This window comes from Balaenoptera borealis, assembly GCF_965194805.1.
Source record: "Balaenoptera borealis genome assembly, chromosome: 6".
Lineage (NCBI taxonomy): Eukaryota > Metazoa > Chordata > Mammalia > Artiodactyla > Balaenopteridae > Balaenoptera > Balaenoptera borealis.
Genome location: NC_138863.1, coordinates 86845403 through 86869279, shown reverse-complemented (window position 1 = coordinate 86869279; position 23877 = coordinate 86845403). Strand labels below are relative to the sequence as shown.

Genomic DNA, 23877 nt, shown 5'->3' with positions numbered 1-23877 from the left:
TTGCATCTGTGCAGACACCCTTGAGGGGCTTGTCTATCCTCACATCATTTTTAGATATCCAAGAAGTTTCTTTGTGAAACTCTCATTCTGTGTTGCCAGATGGTTGATACAACCCTACAACACCATATTTTGAGCAAGGAGGACCAGTTTAGCAGGTAGATGAAACAACACCCATTACAATTATTGTCACATCTCCCGATTTGATAATGGCAAAATGTACTTCTCATCACATGTTCATTCCAAACACAAAAATGAGTAAAATTGATATGGTTTTCCTTTTACAGTAAGAATTGGGCACAGCTGCTCCCTTACAAACGTTAAAAGCAAAAATAAAAGATAATAACATCTTTAATTTCTCATGTTTCTCAGCATCTCTTAGAAAAACAGCTTCGTGATACATGGCTCAGTGGCCTGAAAATACCTACTCTTGCTACACTTTTAAGTGTTTTCCTTCATGTTATAATTCGAGAGAGGGAAGATTTCTAGCAAACATAAAGACTTGGGGATCTAAGGAAGAGAATCTGAAAACTTGAAATAATGCCTTGTCGTGCTGTTCGCTTATTCCAGGACATTTTTGCAGTCTTTTGTTTGATCACTACTGTATACCATTCATTTACCTTGTTTGAAGAAAAAAGGTTAAACTAGTAGCTATATGCATGGCAAATATTAAGTAAAGATGAACATTTTAAATATTTGTCATACTTTCAATTATTTGTTCTTTTGAGTAAAATTAAAATGCACTGATCAGATAAGTAATTGTAGTTGGGTTTGGGGTACATAATCTTCAGGGAATTATATACACAATAAACCAATGCATTAATATAACAAAGTAAGCATTTTTTACTAGATTAAAAAACCTTAAAATAAAGCCAGGTGTCCAAAACTGTTGTTTCTCTCCATCAAAAGGATTGCTTAGAAACTTCCTTGAGACCACCTTCAGATCACAACATAGGCATAATACATAATTCAAGTTATTAGCTTTTTCCATTTAGGCTTACAGATCTTAGAGACACAAGTATTTTAAAAGAAGAACAAGATTTTCATGGAAAAGTATGAATTATACAGTAGTTTTATTGAGTCTTTATTGCTAATGCACATGGGGTTCAGAACCATAATGACGATATTGGGCACTTAAGTCATTAGGCTGTCATATTACAGCAAAATTATTTGTACTATATAATCATTGTTTCCTTTTTTATATTACACATATCTAAACTTAGTTCATCTATCTTTGCCATTACAGTACTACTTTGTTGTTGTAAATACCTATTTTTTAAGGATGATTTGAGTATGTTCATTGTAGTTCAAGTTCATGTTTATTAGACCTCTGCATCCTTAAAGCTGGGAAACATGATCGAGGGAAGTTTTCAGTCTGCCTCATGGTGTCTTGTTTGATTATGTATTGCTTCACAGAGTCAATTGCTATATAGTTTATATTTTAAGTACTTGTATACACACTAAAAATTACAAGCGGAATGGGGGGAGCCAGTTTCTTTTTTTTTCTAGCAAGATTTCCATCATACTCATATTTAAGACACACTCTTGTTTTTAAAATTAAAGTGAAGTTCTGTTTGTATTCTCCTTTTTTAGGGGGGTGACTTTAAAGATGAACACATTTAAATGCTCTCCAGTGATTATTTGCAATAAGAGCAAAATCATTTGTGGGGAGAGGTAAAGCTGAAGCTCAAAGCTTCAGCTGAAAATCAGGTGAATGTGGCTTTGGTTTTGAGAACTGGTTCGAGGGTTTCATAAACCCTTTAGAAATGAATATTGATTATTATTATTCAACTAATCAAACGGCTTTCTCAGAATTTGCTTTGCTTGAAATCAGTGCCATGATGGATTGTTCGTTTTATTATTAAATCCTAGGGGTTATGGCACAATATAGCTCAGCTGGCCCACGCTATGTGTTGCCTTGTGAGTGTGTGTGTGTGTGATGTAAAAGTTGAGAGATATACACACTTCTAAGTTTGAATAATTTTTGGCCGAGATTATGTGAATTGATTCCCTTACAGGGAAATGACATAAAAGTAAAATCAGTAGTCTATTCAAATCATTGTACAGTCAAGTCAACTAAATATATGGCACTTAAGAGCAAAACCAAAACTCAAATTGAACAAAACCAATTTATTCTGTAACTAAGCATATACTATGTCTGAGTGTGTGTGTGTGTCTCCAACTTTTCTCACCAGAAAACCATTATTTGGATAATGCACTATAAAGCAGACAGTGCCCATCCAGTCTTTCTTATATTAAAATAGATCATCTGAAACTGACCCTTTGTGATAATTTAAAAATTTTACCTTGCCATGAATTTTCAAAAATAAAATACATTTAACAGGAGAGAGGTCAAATAAGTACTACCACTCTGAACTGTTGTAACTGTCCTGAGCACAGGGGGTACATCTTATAAACTTAAAACACCCAGCACCCCTGAGAACCAATCGTTAACCCATTCACTCCTCCCAGATATATTTTAAGGTTTGGGTATAAATTCAGTTATGGTGGAGAGATGACTAGCACATGTGAAATTTCAACAGAACAGCACTTGAAAGTAGGCATACTAAAATTCAGAAGCCTAATTATCAGTATTACAGATAAAAGAACAGAGTGTGTCTTGCTTGATCTGCTCTACCAGCTTGAGTTACAGGTAAAATTACCTTACTTTTTTCCTAACTGTTGTCCTTTTTGATGAATCACTGACTCCCCCATGCAATTGTCTTACTTAGACACTAACAGAAAGCTAGGTGGAGAAAGAACTGGAAACACAAATCAATTCAGAAGTAGTCTCTGGTTTTGGTGGCTCTGATTCCAGACACATGACTTTGCAGCTTTCTTTTCTGACATATTGTTACCCACTGCTGTGGTAAGGCCCACCTTCAGACATGACACCTAGAAGCTTGCTTTAGATCTGCACTGTCCAGTACGTATGCCACTAGCCACAAATGTTTATTGGACATTTAAAATGGGGCTAGTCTGAATTGAGATGTGCTGGCTGTAGGTGTGACGTACACACCAGATTTCAAAGACTTAGTACAAGAAAAAGAATATAAAATATCTCACTAATAATGTCTATTTTGATTACGTGGAGAAATGACAATACTTTGTATAGATTAGGTTAAATAAAATATACAAATTATTAAAATTAATGTCTGCTTTTTCTTTTTTAATGTGACTACTAGCATATTTATAATTACATATGTGAACAATGCTGGTCTAGGAGGTCTGCAATCTCAGCCACATGAGAGACCAGAATCAGCCTCTTGAGGAAACTCAGCCTCTCTCTCTTTCTCTCCCTCTCTCTCTCTGCTTAATTGATACAGAGAATTGAGTTTATATCATCCTCATCATCCTTTTCATCTTTATTATCATTAGCCATGCACCTCTCTAGCTTTACAATTTTCTTCTTTATCTCTCATTCACCTTCCTCCCAATAAATACCATATAGAATAATTTTAATATATCCTTGAATGTATGTGTCCTTAAAAGGTATTTAATGTTTTTAATATGAATTCTATTTTCCTTATTTAAATAAGATAATAAGGATAGCAACATAATTTTTCACTCATGTCTGTGAATAGGTAAATAAGGAAAGAATACCACAACTCCTTCTAGATGTTCAAGGTTTGAAGAAAAGGGCCTGAGGGACAGGATCTGTTTCTTTTCTCAGACCTGTTGTGGATATAAACTCAGACTGTCATTCAATGATAATAACCAATCATAATTTCCTTTCTTCATAAAACATTAGGTGAAGGTTTACTTTCTAAGAACATAGGGTTTTATTCATGTGTTAAAAATGTTGAATAAAAGAAATTAGAACTTTCATTTTTCTAGAAAAGAAATCAGTGTATTCTTCTATTCAGTCAACAAATATATACTAAGCACTTATCATTCGTTCAGCACTGTTCTGGGTACTGGGATTAGAGTCTCTAAAAAAATCAGTAAAATAAAATACAATAAAACATAGGCAAAAATCCTGCTCTCCTGGAGCTAACATTCTATTGGGGGAAAAATAGATTTTAAAAGGAAGTAAAATATATATTAGTGAGACAGTGAAGTTTAAAAACTTAAATAAACAAACAAACAAATAAACCAAGGAAGGGAGATAGCACCTAAGTGGAGAAGGCTTGCAATTTTAAATAGAGAGGGAAAACCTATGAGAGGTGATATTTAGGGGAAGATCTGAAATAAGTAAGGAAAGTGGCTATGCAAATACCCCAAAAAAGTTTTGGGTCAGAGGAAGCAGCATGTGCAAAGACCCTGAGGTGGGATGTGCTCAGGAAAGAAAAAGAAGGCCAATGTATCTAAAGTAAAAGTAGTGACTGACAAGTAACTATAAGCGATCAACTCCATCTGGGGGTATGGAAGCTTACCAGAGAGACACTCATTCTGAGAAGTTTTCTTTTACTCAGAGCTGATCTTGCTTGAAAGTTGTGAATATGACCCCTATGAAGTACAACAGCAAAGAGTCTTCTGCCTACTAACCCATTCCCTCACTCCCCACCGCACAAACAATTCAGCTCCTCAGATCTTCAGATTCTCCCCCAAACTGATATTCCATCTGCTATTAATCAAGTGTTAAGGGTCTTTAAAATTTTTTTAATATATAAAATATGTTTTAGCTGTGATTATTAAAGTACTTATCTGTGTACTGTAAGGCTGCATGAGATGTACTTCTGACACAATTCTGATAAGAAGTACCATTATATAAGACAATGCTGCTACCATATTTATCAAAGCAAAATTTCTGCCATTTCTATTTGGGTAGATGCAAGATTTCAGTCTTAAATAAGTATAAATAAAATATTTTTATTTGTTATTTTTTAAATTATTATTATTAGCAGAAGTTGTTGTGGTAACTCACATCATGCATTCATGTGGGAGGGTTTATACCGCCAGGACACTTATTGCCATCAAAGCTGCAATAAATCAACATTCATGCAGTTGGAGAATTTGGTATACAGTGTGTTAAAAGTGTGAGAAGGTATACTCTGTCTCAACTAGCAATTCCTAGGGCTCTTCCTACGCCATATGGACATATCTCTTTACTGCCAGCTAATATTAATATAAACTTAACTTAATTTTTATACACTTACTCCAAATTTCTTAAATTATCCATATCTACTTTCTGTTTAGACACATCAGTGTTTTACTTTTCAATTGTTAGCTCCCAAAGGTCCAAGGACCATCTCTGTTTAATTCACTTTACAGAGTCTAGTGCAAGCTGTAATTTATGGTAATGATGGTGAGAATGATGAAGATGAGGAAGAAAGTGAGGAAAAGGATAAAGATAGTAATATATTTGTGTACATACAAAGCCTTGTGATATTTTACATCATAACATTTAATCCTTACAACATTGCAATGGAGCTTTTGTATCCCTATTATACAGATAAGGAAATTGAGATTCAGGGAAGCCAAGTCACACACTTCCTAAGTGGTGGATCTGGGACTCGAGATCAGCTCTCTTAGCCCAAATGCCTATGTGCTTTCCACCATACATCTTGCTCAGAGAGTATTCAATTATTAAACATTATTTTAACTGACTACTGACTCTGTGTCAGCCTTGATTAGTGTATAGGGAACACCCTTAAATTCCAAAGTGCTATGTGAAGATCTGCCTCAGCCCACCCTCATCTTTGACTTCCACATGTATTCCAACAGCAGTTTATTTCATGTGGGCACAAAACTGGCAAAAGAAGTATTTTGCCGAACTATTATGTGACCAAGAGCACATAATTCTTGGTTGGCCATTCCCTCACAGTGGAGCAATTAAGTTCAATTTTCCTTTGCAAGGCCCTACCTTTGATTTACGACTGTTCTCCTCTGCTTTCTTGAGCCATTACATGAGCCAGCACCTGTTTGTGTTGTCAGGAGTGTTTTCAGACTGAAGTCCACAGGTGTTTTTTCCTTTTTTCTTTTGTGCCATAGAGTGAAAAATAGCTAAACTTGCTTTCCAGTGGTTAATTTAAGGGAATATTTCCTGATAGAAATTTCCTAACTGAACTGCTTGACACAAATGGGGAGGGAGTCAGATCCTGCTAGAATATTTCCCTTTTACTCTTGGTTGTGCTTTGACAGTTTGAAGGATTAAGGAATAACAATGACAGTAGTTATTGTTATTATCAAGTCTGACCGCGTCTTTCTCACCATTCACTGTGTCCCTGTGGGAATAGATGCTGATGACCACATCTGTTGTGTTATTTAAAGTAGATCTTTAAGTCAAAATGAGGATGTGTGTGCGTTGCCTCATTTTGAGTTTGCTGAATGTTTCCAACCATGTTTTAGAAGTAAATCCCAAATGCTTTTTTGCTAAGTGCATTTTCCTTTTGATTTTAAACCTATGTGTATTTTAAAGGTCATTTAATCCACGCACTTCCAGTTTCTCTGGTCTTAAATCATCGCTGTATTATTTTTTATACAAGAGGTACTTAATGTCTCAAGAAGCTTTCAGAGACCTTTAAAACCCAAAGACATTTTTTTCCCCAAGACCAGAAGTTCTATTTTGTCGAAAGTAAACAAGCTTGAAGAAAATCAAGATCTCAGCCTGTTCAATAGTCCAAAAGTTCGAATTTCAGAGGGGTTGGAACTTGGTGAAATGCATGTTCCCATCCCTAGCTCAATCCTCTTTATTCCCTCTTAGCTTAGGCTGAAACACATGGAGGGAATATCCAGCAGAGGACTCTCCTCGGTGACATCTGTGTCTGGAGGAGTGTCCCGGCAATTGGCAACAGGATCTTCTCCCCACAGGGATGAGAAGGGTCAAAACCCTAAATAATAATAATCTATTACAGATTTCAGGTTACCAAAAGTTAAAGAAAAGTATAATAGTAAACACAGAATTGCTACATGTCAAAAGCAAGGCTACTGTAATTTCCCCCCTTGGGGCAAGTATTTTTCATATTATTATGCATAATTATGCATATGAATTTAAATATATTTCCAGGGCTTCCCTGGTGGCACAGTGGTTAAGAATCCACCTGCCAGTGCAGGGGACACGGGTTCGAGCCCTGGTCCGGGAAGATCCCACATGCCACGGAGCAACTAAGCTCGCGCGCCGTAACTATTGAGCCTGCGCTCTAGAGCCCGCGAGCCACAACTACTGAGCCTGTGTGCCACAACTACTGGAGCCCGCATGCCTAGAGCCTGTGCTCCGCAACAAGAGAAGCCACTGCAATGAAGCCAAAGCCACTCCGCAACAAGAGAAGCCACTGCAACTAAGCCCGCTCACCGCAACGAAGAGTAGCCCTCACTCGCTGCAACTAGAGAAAGCCGGTGCGCAGCAACGAAGACCCAATGCAGCCAAAAATAAATAAAATAAAAATAAATAAATTTATAAAAAATATATATATATATTTCCATATTCTATTCAAAACTCTTTTTCCAAATATGTAGAATAAAACGAAATTAATTGATGGCAATGACTGCATTAAGATTCAAATCTAAAATTCCTGATCACTGGAAGAATTGGGCTAGTAGTGGGTGCCTAGAGCAACAGACCTGGCTCCTGTAGAACATTCTTCTGGATTTAGGACAGTTTTTCCAATAAAGTTAAATCTGGGATTAGTGAGACATAAAAGATGTGCTGACAAAAACCCAGAGATGGTGCTTGAGACTTTGGAGAGAATCTTTACCCTGCTCCTTACTCTGTGGCCTAAGGCAAGTGACTTAAACAATTTGGGTGTCTTTTTCCTCATCTCAGAAGTAAGGGGCATTTGGGCTTCCCTGGTGGCGCAGTGGTTAAGAATCCGCCTGCCAATGCAGGGGACATGGGTTCGAGCCCTGGTCCAGGAAGATCCCACATGCCGCAGAGCAACTAAGCCCATGTGCCACAACTACTGAACCTGTGCTCTAGAGGCCGCAAGCCACAACTACTGAAGCCTGTGGGCCTAGAGCCCATGCTCTGCAACAAGAGAAGCCACTGCAGTGAGAAACACACATGCCGCAACGAGGAGTAGCCCCCGCTTGCGGCAACTAGAGGAAAGCCCGTGCGCAGCAACAAAGACCCAACGCAGCCAAAAATAAATAAATAAATAAATTTATTTTTTAAAAAAGTAAGGAGCATTTATTTTATGTTCCCTCAAGTTCATTCCAGATTTAATATTTCATGTTTCTGTGACTCCAACATGAACTGCCCCCAAGAATGGGGTTATCTGATGGTCAAAAACAAGGAAAAGCTTGGCAACTTGATTACAATTAACTCATCTAGGAAAAGAAATAAAATATTTGGGATAATAATTGGATTTTGGCAGAAAGTAAATTTCCTATCACTATTTTTTAATGGAAAGAAGAGTTAATCTGAAGGTGTGACTGGAAAGCAGAAAGCAGTTTCATTTGTCACAGACCTGGGGACCAACGTCTCCATAAAGAACCCCACATAGACTCCAAATAGACAACAAATAAAACAGCGTATATCCTGACCGCTTCAAGTGTCACAATGATATGGGTCTTTCTGGGTCTTTTCCTAGTTTTTTCTCCTTCTTTAGCAATGTATGTTATGAATTATGATTATTGCAATGGAGCCAAGTATTCACCGGCTCCAGCTAGATCTTTGTTTAGCAAGCATAAACTCACTGCCAGCTGCAAATTGCAGCTGTCTGTCAGCATTTGTGAGGACAAACCGCTCCACTATCCCGGATCACTTAGCTGTAGACTGCATACTGTGTCCTCAGTTCTGCTCAGCCCACCCTTTGCATTTTCAATACCCTTCCTGTGGGGGAGGGTCTCAGTGGTTTACAAGCACATTTTGGAGCAAATAGCTTGAAGCTTACATCAAAACGATGCCTCTACTAGAGGGTCCTATCCCAGTAAAACTATTTTGTGAGAGACTAACTGGCTCTGGCCTGACATTCCCTGATCTCCCATGTCCTGAAAAAGGCATGGGAGGCTGCCACGCTGACAACCAGCCGTTCTTCAGGACAGAGTGACCCCTGCAGAGAGTGCCAAGAGAATGGGCCCAAGGCCAGGAGCCTGTCTCAGAGCTAGGGAATGTGAGGGTTGAGAAGGCCGTGGCCAAGGGGCAAAGCCAGAGGAAGGACATGGTCCAGGGGGCTGAGTGAGGCCATTCTGCTGGGCCATAGCGTGGAGGAGCAGGAGGCAAGACTCAATGGAATCCTTATCTTGGGAGAAATCCTAGTCTCAAATGTTCAAGTAAACTTGGAACTCTGTCACTTAAGGAAGGGATTTGCACAATGATACATTTTGCTTGTGTAGCATTTGCCAGCCTTCTAAGCAAATTTTTTTCTTTAAATTTCCAGGCATGCTTAGACTGGGGAAGAAGCTGACAGCACCACACCAGATTTAATTAAAGTATTTGTAGACTTAACCAAGTCTTCCCTGTTTTATCATCAGAGTAACTCATGAGTAGAGTTCTAAGGATCGCTTTTTTAGAGGGTTGACAATTTTAGGAATATTCTGAGAATTATCCCAAGATCTAGGAATACCCTGCTTTCCCCAGGTATTTGCATACAGTAAACTCTGAGCTTCCTAGAGGGTGAAAACTAAGACTGAAGGTTCTTTAGGCCCTGGAATGCTCCTCGTACACTGCAGGAAGTATGAGATATGATCAGTCAGTACTTGGGGAAGGTATGCTTTTAGATTTTGTTTAATAATATTTTCAAATAAAAAAATAAATCTGGAATTCTTCCCACTCATGAGGGTATTATGAGAACTGCTCTTTGTTATGTAAGAGTGTTGTTTCAGTAAGAAATGTGCCCTCTTGGGAAGAAAGGCACAATGCAAATTCAAATTAATAATGAAACTGTACAATGTGTAGCATATGGCCAAAGTTGGCCTGAGTCACTCATGGGAGAAAACATTCTAAGACTTGGGAAAAGTCACATCCCTGGTGTGTGTGTGTGTGTGTGTGTGTGTGTGTGTGTGTGTGTGTGTGTGTAGGGCTGTGTATGTTTGTGGACAGGGGAGCAATGACCCAACATAAACTCTTTCTTTCCCACAACTTAAACATACACACAATACTTAAAATAGTTTCATTCAGGGGTAGAAACCGTGAGAGTCACAGGATCATTAAACAATAGCAAAGCTCTGTTAGTCCATGATCTTTCCATATTCAAGAGGATTGTAAAATAAAAACAAGACTCTGCAAGAGATTGACATTTTCCAAAGGGATAGCAACTTACAGTACAAGAGTATTTGGATTGCTAAGTGCCTTCACTTCTCTCTGTGCTGCAGTTTGCTGCTTTGTTCATTGTGAAACCTTTTTGCTGGATGTGTTACATGCGATGAGCTTTGGTGTTAAAATAAACAGAGAGGAAGGCTGCAATAATGTATTTCAGTTAGGAAGAAGCACTTGAAAGAAATTGGTTTTGCTATACACATGATGTGAGCCAATCAATAGTGGTTTAGTCTGACAAGCACTGTCAATATCCATTGTCACAGTTCAGAAAGTCGTTAATGGATAGTTCTTCAAAACCCAATGATTTCAACGCATGTTCAAAGTCTTGAAATACACTCTACCTGGCAGAAATTAATCACAGATAAACTCTTGGGGTTGTATACAAGTATTTTCTTTAACTGAGAGCCAAATAGCCGTCAATTAAAATGTGTATGTATTAATATATACTAATCATATAAATTAATATAAATTTAATGTATGCAACAGCTAAAGGCATAATCTAATAATACCAGATACATAATAAATGACCAGTAAATGCTGAAAAAATGAGAGGCACTGGGATGGAAGGTGAAGAGTGCACTTTTCTTACCACCTGATCTGTTTACTTAATGATTATTACAACCATGATTGTGATATGGGGTAGCTATCATAACCTCACAGTTCATAACAATTGTTAGTTTTTATTGAATACTTACTACACCCTAGATATTGTGCTGGTGTTTTGCATATATCAGGGTATTTACCTGCTATAACAATCCTTGGTAGGGATATTGTCAGTGCCGTTTAACAGATGAGAAAATAGAGGCAAAAAGAACTTATACTGCTTAAATAAGATCTTACCACTGTTAAGTATCAGAGTTGAAATTCAAAATCCAAAACTGGTAGTATTCAAAAGAGAGAAAAAATGCATGAGAGAGAACGGAACACACATTTTTGAAAAGGAACAGCATTAGCTGTTAGAAGGAGGCCACATATTAGTGGTTCGTATCTGCTTTCCCCTCAAATGCTGATCCTGAACTTACTCCTATGAAGCAACTAGGAATAATACAAGCAGACTCTGTGGTTGGGTATAGAGAAGAATGAGATTCCTGGTTGGGCTGAGAGAAGAACTAAGGAGTTTGTAGACATGAATGTATGTGCTTTGAATGTATTGTGAATGTATTGTGGGCTAAAGGTGCATCATCTGTTTTTGAAAAAAGATTGTGTGATGACAGGAATCAAGAACAAGGACTAAGAAACTGAGAGAACCGGCTAGGTCACTAGGCATCTTTGCTTAAAAGGAAGCCCCAATCTCCACCCTATAGCTCTATTTCTATATTCATTCTTGTCTTGCTACATTCAGCCACCTGGAGCATGGTGAGTGATCCTTGTATTCACCTTCTGCCCAGTAGCTGAAGAGCTCAATTTGTGTTTATGATGGTTATGGCTCTCTGCAACCCAGAAGCCATCTTCAGCTGTTCTGACTGACAATCCAGAGAGTATTCAGCTGTCAACACTGTTGCTGTCCTGTGATTCACTAATCTCGCCTAAAGCAACTCATTTGCCCTTTTAGGTCTACAGTGACACATAGCACCTAGAGTAATTTTGTCAGCAGTTCACCTGAAGCAGATGATTTAAGACCTTAGGTTGGAAGTAGTTGACCACAGCGGGAGGCTACTGCCATCTCTCTAGAACTCCTTAGAACTTTGACAGCATTGCCAGGCAGATAGAGAGGCAGGCAGTAGGGCAGGTTAGGCATGCCCAGGGGCTCCAAATCAAACAGCCCTGCATTTGATTTCTGGCTCGGCCACTATTGGCTACTTGGCTTAAGCTCTCTGAACCTCAGATTCCTAGTCTGCAGAATAGACAGCAATAAGAGAACCTACCACATTGAATGATTATAAGGACTAAATGAGATATAACATTCTTCGTACAGTTCCTTGTCACACTGGTAGTACTCTACAAACATTAGTCATTATTAATAATACATGTGATTTTAAGATGATCAGATTGACTAGCCAAAATGGAAATTGAGACTGCTTTAAAAGAATCAATACTATATAGATTATTATATGTAATTATGTATATGATTATATATATAAAATTATAATATTTAGATTGTGAGAAAAGTTAAATATATATATTTATTAAACTTTTCTCACAATCTAAATAAACACTTGATTCCACCACTTCCTCTTAAATATTGATTTTTTTTTTGACTATATATTTTCCTGTCCTGGTTCAAATTTTATGTTTGGAAAATTAAGGATACATTGTAAAATATTCTTGATTACACATAGGGCCAAGAGTTTAGAGATTAAAGAAAACGCTTCAGAGTTGTTATATATTTCTCCCCCCTATGCCTGCTGAGAATACAGTATCTGTACACACATTTTCACAAAGGTACAAATACATACACGTGCACAAAATACATAGTGATAGCTCTATTTATGTCTGTATGGAGAGAAGATTTTAATACCACCCACCCAATGCAAATACTGCTAAGCATGAGTCAGTATGTAAAGTAAACATGGAAATTGTCTGATACTCTTAAATATGAATATTATTTCTTTCTCCAACTTGACTTTTTTTTTCCATAGAAATCTAAGTGTTAATTTCCTAGAATTCTGTCATGCTTCTACCTCTATGGGGGGAATTGCCATGCCTACAATCCTATTGTTTTTGTTTTTCTTTATTTTGTTCTCTGTTTGTGGACTGATGTTCACATTCATCTATAAGGCTCTTCTCATTTGATTTGGCCATGGCCTGTTTTCTATCACTAGGAGAGAACCCATCCCTGTATTTAATATGCAGCCCTTCCTCATGGAAAACATGTTTCTACTTCATGGTGCCCTTTGTCTGGATTGGTGCCGTATGTTATTTTTTTCTTTCTTTCCTTTTTTTCCTTAGTAATTTTACTTTCAAAATCAGTTACTGCCTTAGCTCAGTAACCCCTTACTCTATTAGCAAATTTATCAAAGTTTTGAAATAGCTCTCAAGTGACAAAGTTTTATCAACACTACATTAAGTTGTAAGAAGCCAAGATAAAACATGTAGTCAATAGAAGATGTCTTGATGATCTGAATCTTTACATCTTATACTGTATCTGTATCTGATTCTGTTTCAGGAAAAAATGTCATCATATGTCTCTACACACACCATAGGTTTTTGCTGTTTAGGTGTATTCTCTTTTTCTTCTTTCCTTTTTTTGTGAATATGTAGTATTTCCATAACCTTTGATGCAAAAATCTTTTGCAACTCTGGCTTATAGAAAGAAACCAGATAGACTAACAATTGAAAGAAAATTATATTTGTGATGAAATTACTCAATATTTGCAGTACAGTTTTGAAGCTGTCATCATCATCATAACCATTCTGAAAGTTATTCTTTAAGTAACTCAATGCTATGCTAAATGCTGTAAAAAGAGTTTAAATATAATACCCTGACTCACACTATAGAAATGCATTATCAACATAGACACATCTAAGGTATATCATGAGCAAAATTAAAATATTAGGTCAATACATGAAAAGACAATAAAGAATTTATACATTACTGGAAAAAGCAGTTAATGGCATTTCCATATGGCTGAATTACAGGGCCATGACAGTAAACTGCCAGCTCTTTATTGACACTGAAAACGTAAACATGTGATTAGATTTGTCTATTTAAACTAGATAATTTAGCCTAAAAGTAAACATATTTCATTACATGAATTCTCACTCCTCTTTAAATGAGTAGATATGAATCATTGGCAAGAGAACGTTTTCATACCCTTCTGTTTCCAACTGATTATTTATTTTATATTTCTACAATGTCTAAGTGGGAATTAAGTGGTTAAAATAAAGCACTGCTGTTAAAATGCCCTGCATTCCCTCTTCCAATTATTTCCAGATTTAATCATGATTTGTGTTTCAAGTAAGTCACTTAAAGTTTCAATAACTTAGCTCCTCAGGGGGCTGAAATTATGACTTCTGTTTACACTGAGCATGTGGGAAAAAAAAAGATATTAAATGACCAACAGTACATTAAGTCCAGACTTACCCTTTCTGCCCACTCTGACACGGAGTTATGTGCAAAGTTTTTGAGCTCTAAAACCACACTCTGGAGAGAGCAAAGCAGTATTTATTACAGCCTAATGAATTAACGCAAGCAGATATGCCCTGTAAAGGAATCAGGCAGGAGACTGGCAAGAAATTTAATAAACTTTATTTCTCTATTTTGGGTAAGGTGCTCTTGTTTTAGTAATTTAGAAAGTGGTACAGCAGGGTAATTCCAAATACAAGAAGGTCATATTGGAAAATATGAAAGGAGACAATCAGCACTTTGTTATGTAATCCGTGTGATGGTTTGAGAAGTGTTTTCGAATCTCTGGGGATGAAGAGCCTGATATAACCCTATTTTGTCATTTCTTTCTGGATTTCCCTCTCCAAACACTGCAGTGCGCTAAGATGATTCCACTAAGCAACTGCCGCCAGTTTTGCTCTGAACATCCTACCAGACTCTCTGTGTTGGGAGCTCTTAGCTGCTAATACAACTATCTATCTACACCTGATGTTGATCCCTATGTAAAACCCCATTAAAAAAGTGACAACAAGTAGCCTAGAAAATTGTTTGTAATAGCATTTCTGAAGGGTAATGACTCTACTTTCCTTTAGCAACATTTCTGAAATGTTAGCTCTCCCAGCATTTCCAAATTTAAAAAAAAAATAATATTAACAACGTGTAATTGTAACATGGGAATACCGCGAGAACAGCAGTTTGGCAGGAAAAGGGGATATTTCAAAATAAGGTCCATAGCAAGAAAAATTCTGGCAGATGCACAATTCTGGATCATATTATCCAAACCGTTGGATTCTGGAAGATTTGAAGGTTTTTCTTTTGTGGTTCCCATCCCTTAATAGAATGGTAGTGGATATTCATCGTCTAAATTGTGTTGCTTCCTCCTCCCATTACTAAAGTTGGGAAATAAATATACAAAGGCCATCCATTACAATAAGCATTCCTATCTCTAGAGGTGGTTTTAATACCATAATGGCTGCGTCAGGTATAAAACTTGTGTTGGGCTAATGCCTTATTCTCATATGTAATGATATTTATTGAAGATCATCTAGAAAAGCCCAGGATCCTAACTATTCTCTGGTGTGAGCAGCTTTAACACCAATTAAATCTCTCCACTGGTTAAGAATGGTGCTTAAAGCTAATGCCTTTGGCCTATGAGTATGGAGACTTAAACCGCATATTGTTATTCAAAATACTTACGCTTTGAAAAATAGTCTATTTGTTTGGGCTTGAAAGAAAAGATCACCCATCAGTGGGAAAAAAAAAAAAAAAAAAGAGAGGAAGCATAAAGGAAATAAAAGTAAATTCTAGAATACCTGGAAAGCTAATCCAATTCAAGTTAACTTTTCGTGGAGGTGAAAATATGTAGAACTAAGAGTGATCCCTCTGTAAATCAGATTAAATGCTTTGGAATTTAAACCCCTATCTCTTTAGTCTCTTTTCATTTTTGAATAAAAAGTTTAAATGGGAACGGAAAAAAACTGCTCATTGGCTTAACATAAATCTTTAAATTGCAGTAAGCTTCACCCTCAAAAAGTAGTTGAATCTCTGAGGAAAGAGAAAAGGCTGAATTCTATTTTTCATAAATGATGGATTATTGTACCACACTGTGTATTTTCCAGTAAAGTGTCCTTTTATTTGCACTGTGTGATTACAAGTTTCTAAAAGTATGTGTGGGGTCACTTGGGTGCTGTGGGAAAGTGGAAGGAACACTGTTCTGTTAAAATCAGTAGTGAAATCAGAAGCAAACTATGTCCTGATTACCATAGGCATGTGTTTAAATTTTGCTTTCCTTAATTGGTTATGTTGTATTTACTTAAAATGAACAATTTGGCAAGTTTTTCTCCCTTGACAACAGAAAAGCGTAAACTGTTTTATAAGTTTGGCTGTTAAAATCAGATTTGTAAACCACAATATTCAAAGAGTTTTATTGCTGTTTACAGGGGTCCAGTGATGGACTTTGCTTTATAACCATGTGCTTTTTACATTTTTAGTTTGTATTTACAGCGCTTTCAAGTTATTTGGTTGATAAAAATTATGCCATATATTATAGCTATCTATTGACTTTAACTTCTGCGTATCTCTTCTTAGAACAAAGTGAGCAGAATGAATGATGGCAAAGGCCTGGCAATTTGACTTGTCATCTGAGGACGATTATTTATGGCATCAGGAAATGGAAGTTGACACTCTAGTCTGTCTCCAGGAAAGTCATCATTAGAGGCAACTTTGGATAGTTTGGCTATGTTAAAAACTGTGTAATCATATTCAAGACTCTGCTAGTTTCTCAGAATGTATGAGAAAGAAACAAGCTAAAGCATTTTAAAATACCACTTTCATTTTTCTTGAAAAACCAGTGTACCTTACATACATTTCTCACATGTGAAGGCAGAAGTTGGTATTGAAAACAATATATATATATAACACTTTATAATTACTTTCATAATCTCACATTTATACCATGTGTATGTGTTTTAATTTACAAAGTACTGTTTAATCATATCATTTTTACTAGTCCCTAACTGGCAGAAAAAATACCTCTTTTGGCCCTTAATTTCTTGACATTCTGTCATGGAAAATGACAAGATTTTGAGGTGAGACTAGACATAGAAAATGGTAACCTGTGAAAAGTTAGATTGATTATTCCATATCATTTCAAAGGCAGACCTGAGACCAGAATTACTGAGGTAGATTTTTCCTGAAGGATAAGTGTTCCTTTAGCTCCCAGTACCAGAACCCAGAGCCACGGGGCTTTGATACAGCTATCAATTGGAGCAGATTATATACGACTGGACCCAGATGAAAGTTGATAGGATAGCATATAAGCACAGTATATTAAGACACTCAGAATGACTCATTGAATCATACAGTTTTGAATCAGTTAATGCCTGACATTCATGGTCCTGTAAAAGCAACTATGGCTTGCATGGGTTTTCAAGGCACTTGCTATTTCTCCAAAATGACCTGAGGTCAGTTTCTCCTCTAAGAACCCTTAGTCTCTTATACTTCAAACTCCTTATCATGATGTATTATTACTACATAGACCATATGCATTTCTATCCACAACAGTTAAATCCAGCACTGCCGTGTATTCAGTAGGTGGTCAATGTGTGTGTGTGTGTGTGTGTGTGTGTGTGTGTATCACCTAGCAGCACTGTCCAAAAATATCTGAGCCATGTGTGTGTAATTTAAAATCTTCTCATAGCCACATTTTTTAAAGTAACAAGAAATAAGTTTTAATAATATATTAATTTTAACAATATATTTTTTAGCAAAAATATCCAAAACATTATTATTTCAACCTATGGCACAAGCTGCATTTCAAGTACTCAATAGCCCTGAGTGACTAGTGGCTACCATATTGGACAACACAGATCTAAAGCAGTGCTCCTCAAACCATTTTATGTTCAAATAGACAAAAAAGTGATAATATTTGCGTAGCCCACTGGAACAAATAAATAAGACTGCTCATAACCAACAACAACTTCCCAGGGGCTCAGGTTGCCTTGGTCCTGCTCAATTACCCAGAGTGCTGAGGGCATCCGTAAATCTCACTCTACATAACCATCCTGTCAGATACAATAGTTGGGACGCTCTGGTCTACAGCAGTGCTTCCCAACCTTTTCAAGTGATAGACCCATTGACCACCCTCACATGAGAGTGGTTGTACTTTTATAAACAGCTCATTTAATTAATAGATAGCAGATAGATAGACAATAGATAGATGATAGATCAGATATGTATGTTTTACATATATATTTTTATATACATGCTACTTATAGAGAGTTATATTATTAAAATAATAGGGTTTTTTTTTTTTTTGCTTTTCACTGTTGCTTTACATTTTGTCAGTGTGGGAGTAGCCCTTCCACCACCAATAAACAAGAACTGAAGCAGGTCCTATAACTTGTCCCTTCAGTTTAAGGGAATGATTCTCAGCAGGGAGCACTTTTTCTCCCTCTCACCCCAGAAGACATTTAGCAATGTCTGGAGACATTTTAGATTGTCACAACTGAGGAGAGGATGCTACTGACATATTGTGGGTGGAGAACAGGGAGACGTCTCAACATCCTTATCCTGTACAGATACAACAACTCCCTGCAAAAAAGAATTGTCTGGCCTAGAATATCAATAGTGCTAAGACTGAGAACCTTACTTTGAGGTAGTATAAGATATTATGGTCTTTTAAGTGGCAAGTACTGTCTCAACTCAGTATTTAATAGTGTATAACCCCATGTGATAATCAAAATTTTGAACTTAATTTAAAATTAAAACTCCACTCTACACTTAGCTAGGAGGAGGGCAGGATGTCTTCCTCTTCTTTTCCTTAGCCTAACACTTCACCCCAACTCCCCATTTTGCTAACACAAGTTTATAACTACTTTGTGGTCAAAGCTAGAGGAAGGAGGTTGCAAAAATGTCCTTATTTGACCAGTTATAAGAAAGCTTCTCACACTCTAGGCCTGGCAGAATTTTTAAAGCATACACTCTCCCTTAGGCACTTTTGTGGGTTCCTTGGAGACCCCACTGGGAGAATTTGACTTCAGATCCTCTAATTCAGGCAATTTATTTTCTTCCAGCTGCAGCTCCCTCCTAAGTCTCTCTCTTTTTTCTCCTGAGTTCCTCAGGAGAGGATAGAATGACTCAAGTAAAGCTCCCGTACAACTGTAACTTAGTAGAATGTTTTGCACCCAATAGCTACTTAAAAAATTTTAGTTGATTAAAACCATTCTACTTTAAATGACTACGTGAGCTCCTGATATTTATGTTTTCCTTCCCCTTCCATTCTTTCACCAATACTCCAATACGTTAGAATACCAGATAAAAATCCTATGAGACTGGTCCCATATCCAGACTGGACCTTGGACAAATTACTTAGCTTGACTCTTTCACTTAGCTTCTTCATCTCTAAAATGGATGAATTAGTTTATATACTTCAAAAGGTCATTTGAGATTTGATTCAACAAATATTGACTAAACACTTACTAATGCTAAACAGTGTTTGAGGTATTAGGGACACATTAGTGAACACCATTTGTAAAAGTAGATAAAAATCCCTGCCTACATGTAGCTTACATTGCAGTAGAATTAGGTTAAATCATGTTAGGTGCTTAGGAGAATATCAAGCATAAATTACGGTGTCAATACATTTTAGTCATATTATTATTAACCCAACTGAATGATTGGCTTATTCTAAAATATGATTTGAGAGGAAAAGAACCTCTATGTTCCTACTTAAGTGCCCCAAATCCTCACATGACGTCAGTAATTAGGTTAAGACAGTAAAGGGCCCACTTACGATCTGTATCTCAGGTCATAGAGATAATAAATTCCTATCATTTCAGGAATTATTAATGATAAGAATCATTGTTAACAAGTTCGTTAATAAAGTCATTAATAATAAGATACCTTGAATGTATTTAGACTCCATGCTTAATGAAGGTACAGACCTTAAGTGTTACGTTCATCATTGAATTCACAGCGTTTAGCATGGGACTGGATCATCAGTAGACATTCAGCAAATATTTGCTTAGGAAATGAATTTGCTGCACACCTAACTTTGAAGATAACAGTGAGGCTTGGAAACTGAGGATGGGGGACTGATGAAGACATGGCAAAAGTTTGAGGCAATATGTGTTACAGAATTTCACCTAGTGGTAATTTCACACAAATAAAAGAGTAAGAAATATCTGCTTTCTGAAAAAGAAATCACTTTGGGTTAACTTGATAAAGAAAATTGATGAAATTATTTGGGCAAGCAGGATCTTTGAAAATGCCTACATTTCCTACAGGCAGTATATAATCACAATTAATTGAAATTAACCAGAGCTTTTTTATCTCTAAGTTAGATGAACTTTTCTACAATTTTGTGTATGGATACAGTTAGGTGGAATTATACAGATAAAGATTATTGTGGTAAATATGAGGAAATGAATGTGAAAATAAATTGTGAAAATATGGAGCTAACCACATTCTCATTACACATGCATGTTGCAACAGAGCTAATATTTTCATATGGGCAAATTTTTACTCCTATGCCCTGTCTAAACAGAAGGGCCTGAGCTATTAATTCAGGTAGTTGTCCCATAACTGCTGTTTTCTATTTCATATTTGCATAAAGTAATAATCATAAAGGAAAAATTTACTGAAAGCCTCTGACTTTTTTTTTTAATCTCCAGTGTTCAGACTGCATCATAGTGCTTCTGATACAAGCGACAAAAACCGAGTTAAAAGCAGATTAAAGAAGTTTATTACCCGAAGACCTTCCCTGAAAACTCTGCAAGAAAAAGGACTTATTAAAGGTATAGAACATTTTATACTTTTACTATAACAGTGATAAGTAAATGTGCCTCTGTGTCCATAGTTATTCAGCTCTAAAGGAGTATTAAGATATTCTGGTCTTTTTAGGTTGCTTATTAAATGTTATGCTCCATAACAGAGGAAAAAATAGTTGTCCAGAAAACTAATCCTGAGAAAATAAAGGTTGTATCAGAGGATCATTGGAAAAAAACACCTAGTTTTGCCCTCAGAGGATCTGGGCTCTGGACCAGGAGCCGAGAAGAAATATCCTAGTGGCCCGTCAGAATGATCCCATGTCCCCACGTGCCTGGACAATCCTAGTTATATCTATTGTCCCAGAATACTTAGTAACAGCAGCCCTTTTCATTCTCAGATGAGTCCTGATTTGTATAATAAGTTATCTGATCATGTAGTCATAGTCTGAAGTAAGTGCGAGGAAGAAAGTGCTAGGAAGAAAGTCCAAGATAAACTAGTGTCATGAAAACTTACAGAGTTGAGAGCTGGAGAACCTAGAACTCAATCTAACCTGAAATAAGCAGGTACTTTTGCAAATATATCTAAAGTATATAAAATATCCTAGACCAGCCCAGCCACCAGAATAAAAAAACACTCTGGCAAGAGACTGTAATTGGAATTCAGACCTTGGTTCTACCACTCGCTAATATGGACATTGAACAAGTTATGATCTCTGAGCCTCAGATACCTCTTCTGTTAAATGGGTATACTTATACCCACCATTGAGAGGACCACTAAAACAAATTAATGAGATAATCCATTTAAAGGATTTAACAGAGTTTCTGGAACATAAATATTCAAGAAATGTCCTCTGCTATTATTAATGCTATTATTATTCATTACTGTTGTTATTACCGGTAGTGTACCAGATAGATGAAAGGATGGATGGACAGATAAAACCCGTGATGTAGATTTCTATAACTGGAACTCATCTCTTAGATCACACAGGCAAATATATTATTTTCCTAAGAAGAAAACATATGCATCAAGTCCATTATTCTCTCTGGTTTTCAGATTTTCTAACTGATGCATATATTTTGAAAGTTAAATACAAGAAAGAATTTGAAAAGAATTTGGGCTAAAATAAAGTCCTAAAATAAACTTTGAGAACAAATTTGAAAGACTGATCCTTATAGAAATCAAAAAGTGATTTAATATGCAATTATTTCTCAGGAACAGGACAAAGCAGATAATATTTTCAGCACTACTTAGAATGAGAATTATTTCAATAGTTTAGACTAACTGTTTGACCTATCAATTTCAGTCCATTTTAAAAGAGGTGAACATATCACAAAAATCATCTAGCATTCTGAACCAATTGTGAAAGGTGAAATTTTATGCAGCATGAATGTACCTATCACTAATAGAATGGAAAATTCTTAGAATGTAAGCATTTGGAAGTAGAACTATAACATGCTTTAAATCAGTCTTTTTTTTTTTTTTTTTTTTTATTTATTTTTGGCTGTGTTGGGTCTTTGTTGCTGCGCGTGGGCTTTCTTTAGTTGTGGTGAGCGGGGACTACTCTTCGTTGCAGTGCGCAGGCTTCTCATTGTCGTGGCTTCTCTTGTTGCGGAGCACGGGCTCTAGGCATGCAGGCTTCAGTAGTTGTGGCACGTGGGCTCAGTAGTTGTGGCTTGCGGGCTCTAGAGCTCAGGCTCAGTAGTTGTGGCGCACGGGCTTAGTTGCTCCACGACATGTGGGATCTTCCTAGGCCGGTGCTCAAACCCGTGTCCCTTGCATTGAAAGGCGGATTCTTAACCACTGCGCCACCAGGGAAGCCCTAAATCAGTCTTAGCTCAGACTTTTACTCTCTGAAGTGTCCTTTTCAGTGGACAGCATTTGGTCCTCTACAGATCCAACTTCATATAGTAATACAGTAGTACCTTCAATTCTGCCTTCGAATTTATCCCCTAGATTAAAATTTTCTTGGAAAGGATTCAGTAGCATGTTACCTGCCATCCTGATAAAATATAAAACCAGGTAAGTAGCCCAAACAATCCCAATCTGGCATAAAGTCCACATTTTTCATGACTGTAGCAAAATAAAAGGGGTTTTAATTCAGTGGCACAGTCTGGCCCCAGTCAAAATGCTAAAGAATTAATAACCATAGTGCTCTAGAATTGGTCTCAGAAAGCAGCAGAGAAACCGGATGCCTGATGCAGTTTTCATACTGATGTAATGGAACCACCGAACACACTCCAATGATACATTTCCTATCTTAGAGCTCCATTACATTTTCACCATAGCTGACCAATGAGTCAGTATTCATTAGTGGGGCTATGGAAAATCTATGTGAAATTCCAATTTGATAAGCTTCCATTGTTGTCTTCAGTGGAATTTTCTTCCAAATACAGTTCAAGTTATGCAAATATAGTCACTTCTTGGGCTTGTTTCAGTTTCAGCTGTGAATTTTTTGTAAGGCTTCTTCTGAGACTTTTTTTTTAACCAAGTAGAAAGGATTAAACCAATTTTTAAAAAACGCAGGCCTAGTCAAATTTAGTACTTTAAGTCCATTTTCTTAGCACATCTAAGGCAAAGACTAAGAAAAAACCAATGAAATCAGTGTTTCTGATTGGTTATGAAAACTCACATAACATAAATTAATGATTAACAGTTAAATATTTAATTTCTCCAAGTAAAATGACTTAACTCTTTCAAGAGAAGAATTATTTAGAAAGAAGGATAATGCCTTTAAATTTATTCTGCAGTGCATTTGCCCAAAGAATATATATCAAATTCTTTAAACTGTCTAACTTTCCACATGTGGAATAAAGGCCTCCATTACCAAGGTTTGGGAAAGCGGTACGTGGTAGTTTGCGTCTTACGAGTGTGCTTCCTAATACCTGGGGGGGGCTTGACAAAGCCACAGACACATTTCAAAGTGTTTACTCTTTTATGTAGTGTTCCCAACAGACTGAGAGGCCTGAGTTTTGAATTCAGCCAGCCTTTATTGAGCCCTCACTGTGGGGCAGGAAAGGCTGTGTTTTATGGACTTTAAATGCCCAGCAGAACTATATTCACAAAGTACTTTATGTGAAAAGAAAACTGTCCCAGTATCACACAGCTAAGCTCAGTCACAAAGCCTTTCTTCAAAACCTGTTTTTCGGACTCACGGAGACCTAGCCAATATGTGATTTCTTTGGCTAGGTTTTAGATCCGGAAACAGTCTCTTGATGGGGCTGCATTTTCTGATTTCTTTAATATGACTAATGAGAAGGGTACATTGTGATGCCAAAAAGGGGCCAGCAGATAATTCTGAATGATCACCCAGTGGAAGGAAATCGTAATAGCTCAGGTGGGCGTTGCAGTCATTGTGCCCTTGCAGTGGTAGCTTCTGAAAAGCTTTCAGTTTCTCCAAGTGCTTTCACATTTGCCAAGGGAATGGCAA

At 36.9% G+C, this 23877-nt stretch overlaps 1 protein-coding gene across 2 annotated transcripts in view; it reads left to right on the top strand.

Annotated features, from left to right (window-relative positions):
• ARHGAP15 (Rho GTPase activating protein 15) overlaps positions 1 to 23877 on the top strand; it is a 617448-nt gene that overhangs the window by 342664 nt on the left and 250907 nt on the right. For both annotated transcript variants that reach the window (XM_082395825.1, XM_082395826.1), the window contains one exon: positions 20354 to 20476. In XM_082395825.1, coding sequence (XP_082251951.1) covers positions 20354 to 20476 — 123 coding nt within the window. The remainder of the gene's footprint in view (positions 1 to 20353; positions 20477 to 23877) is intronic.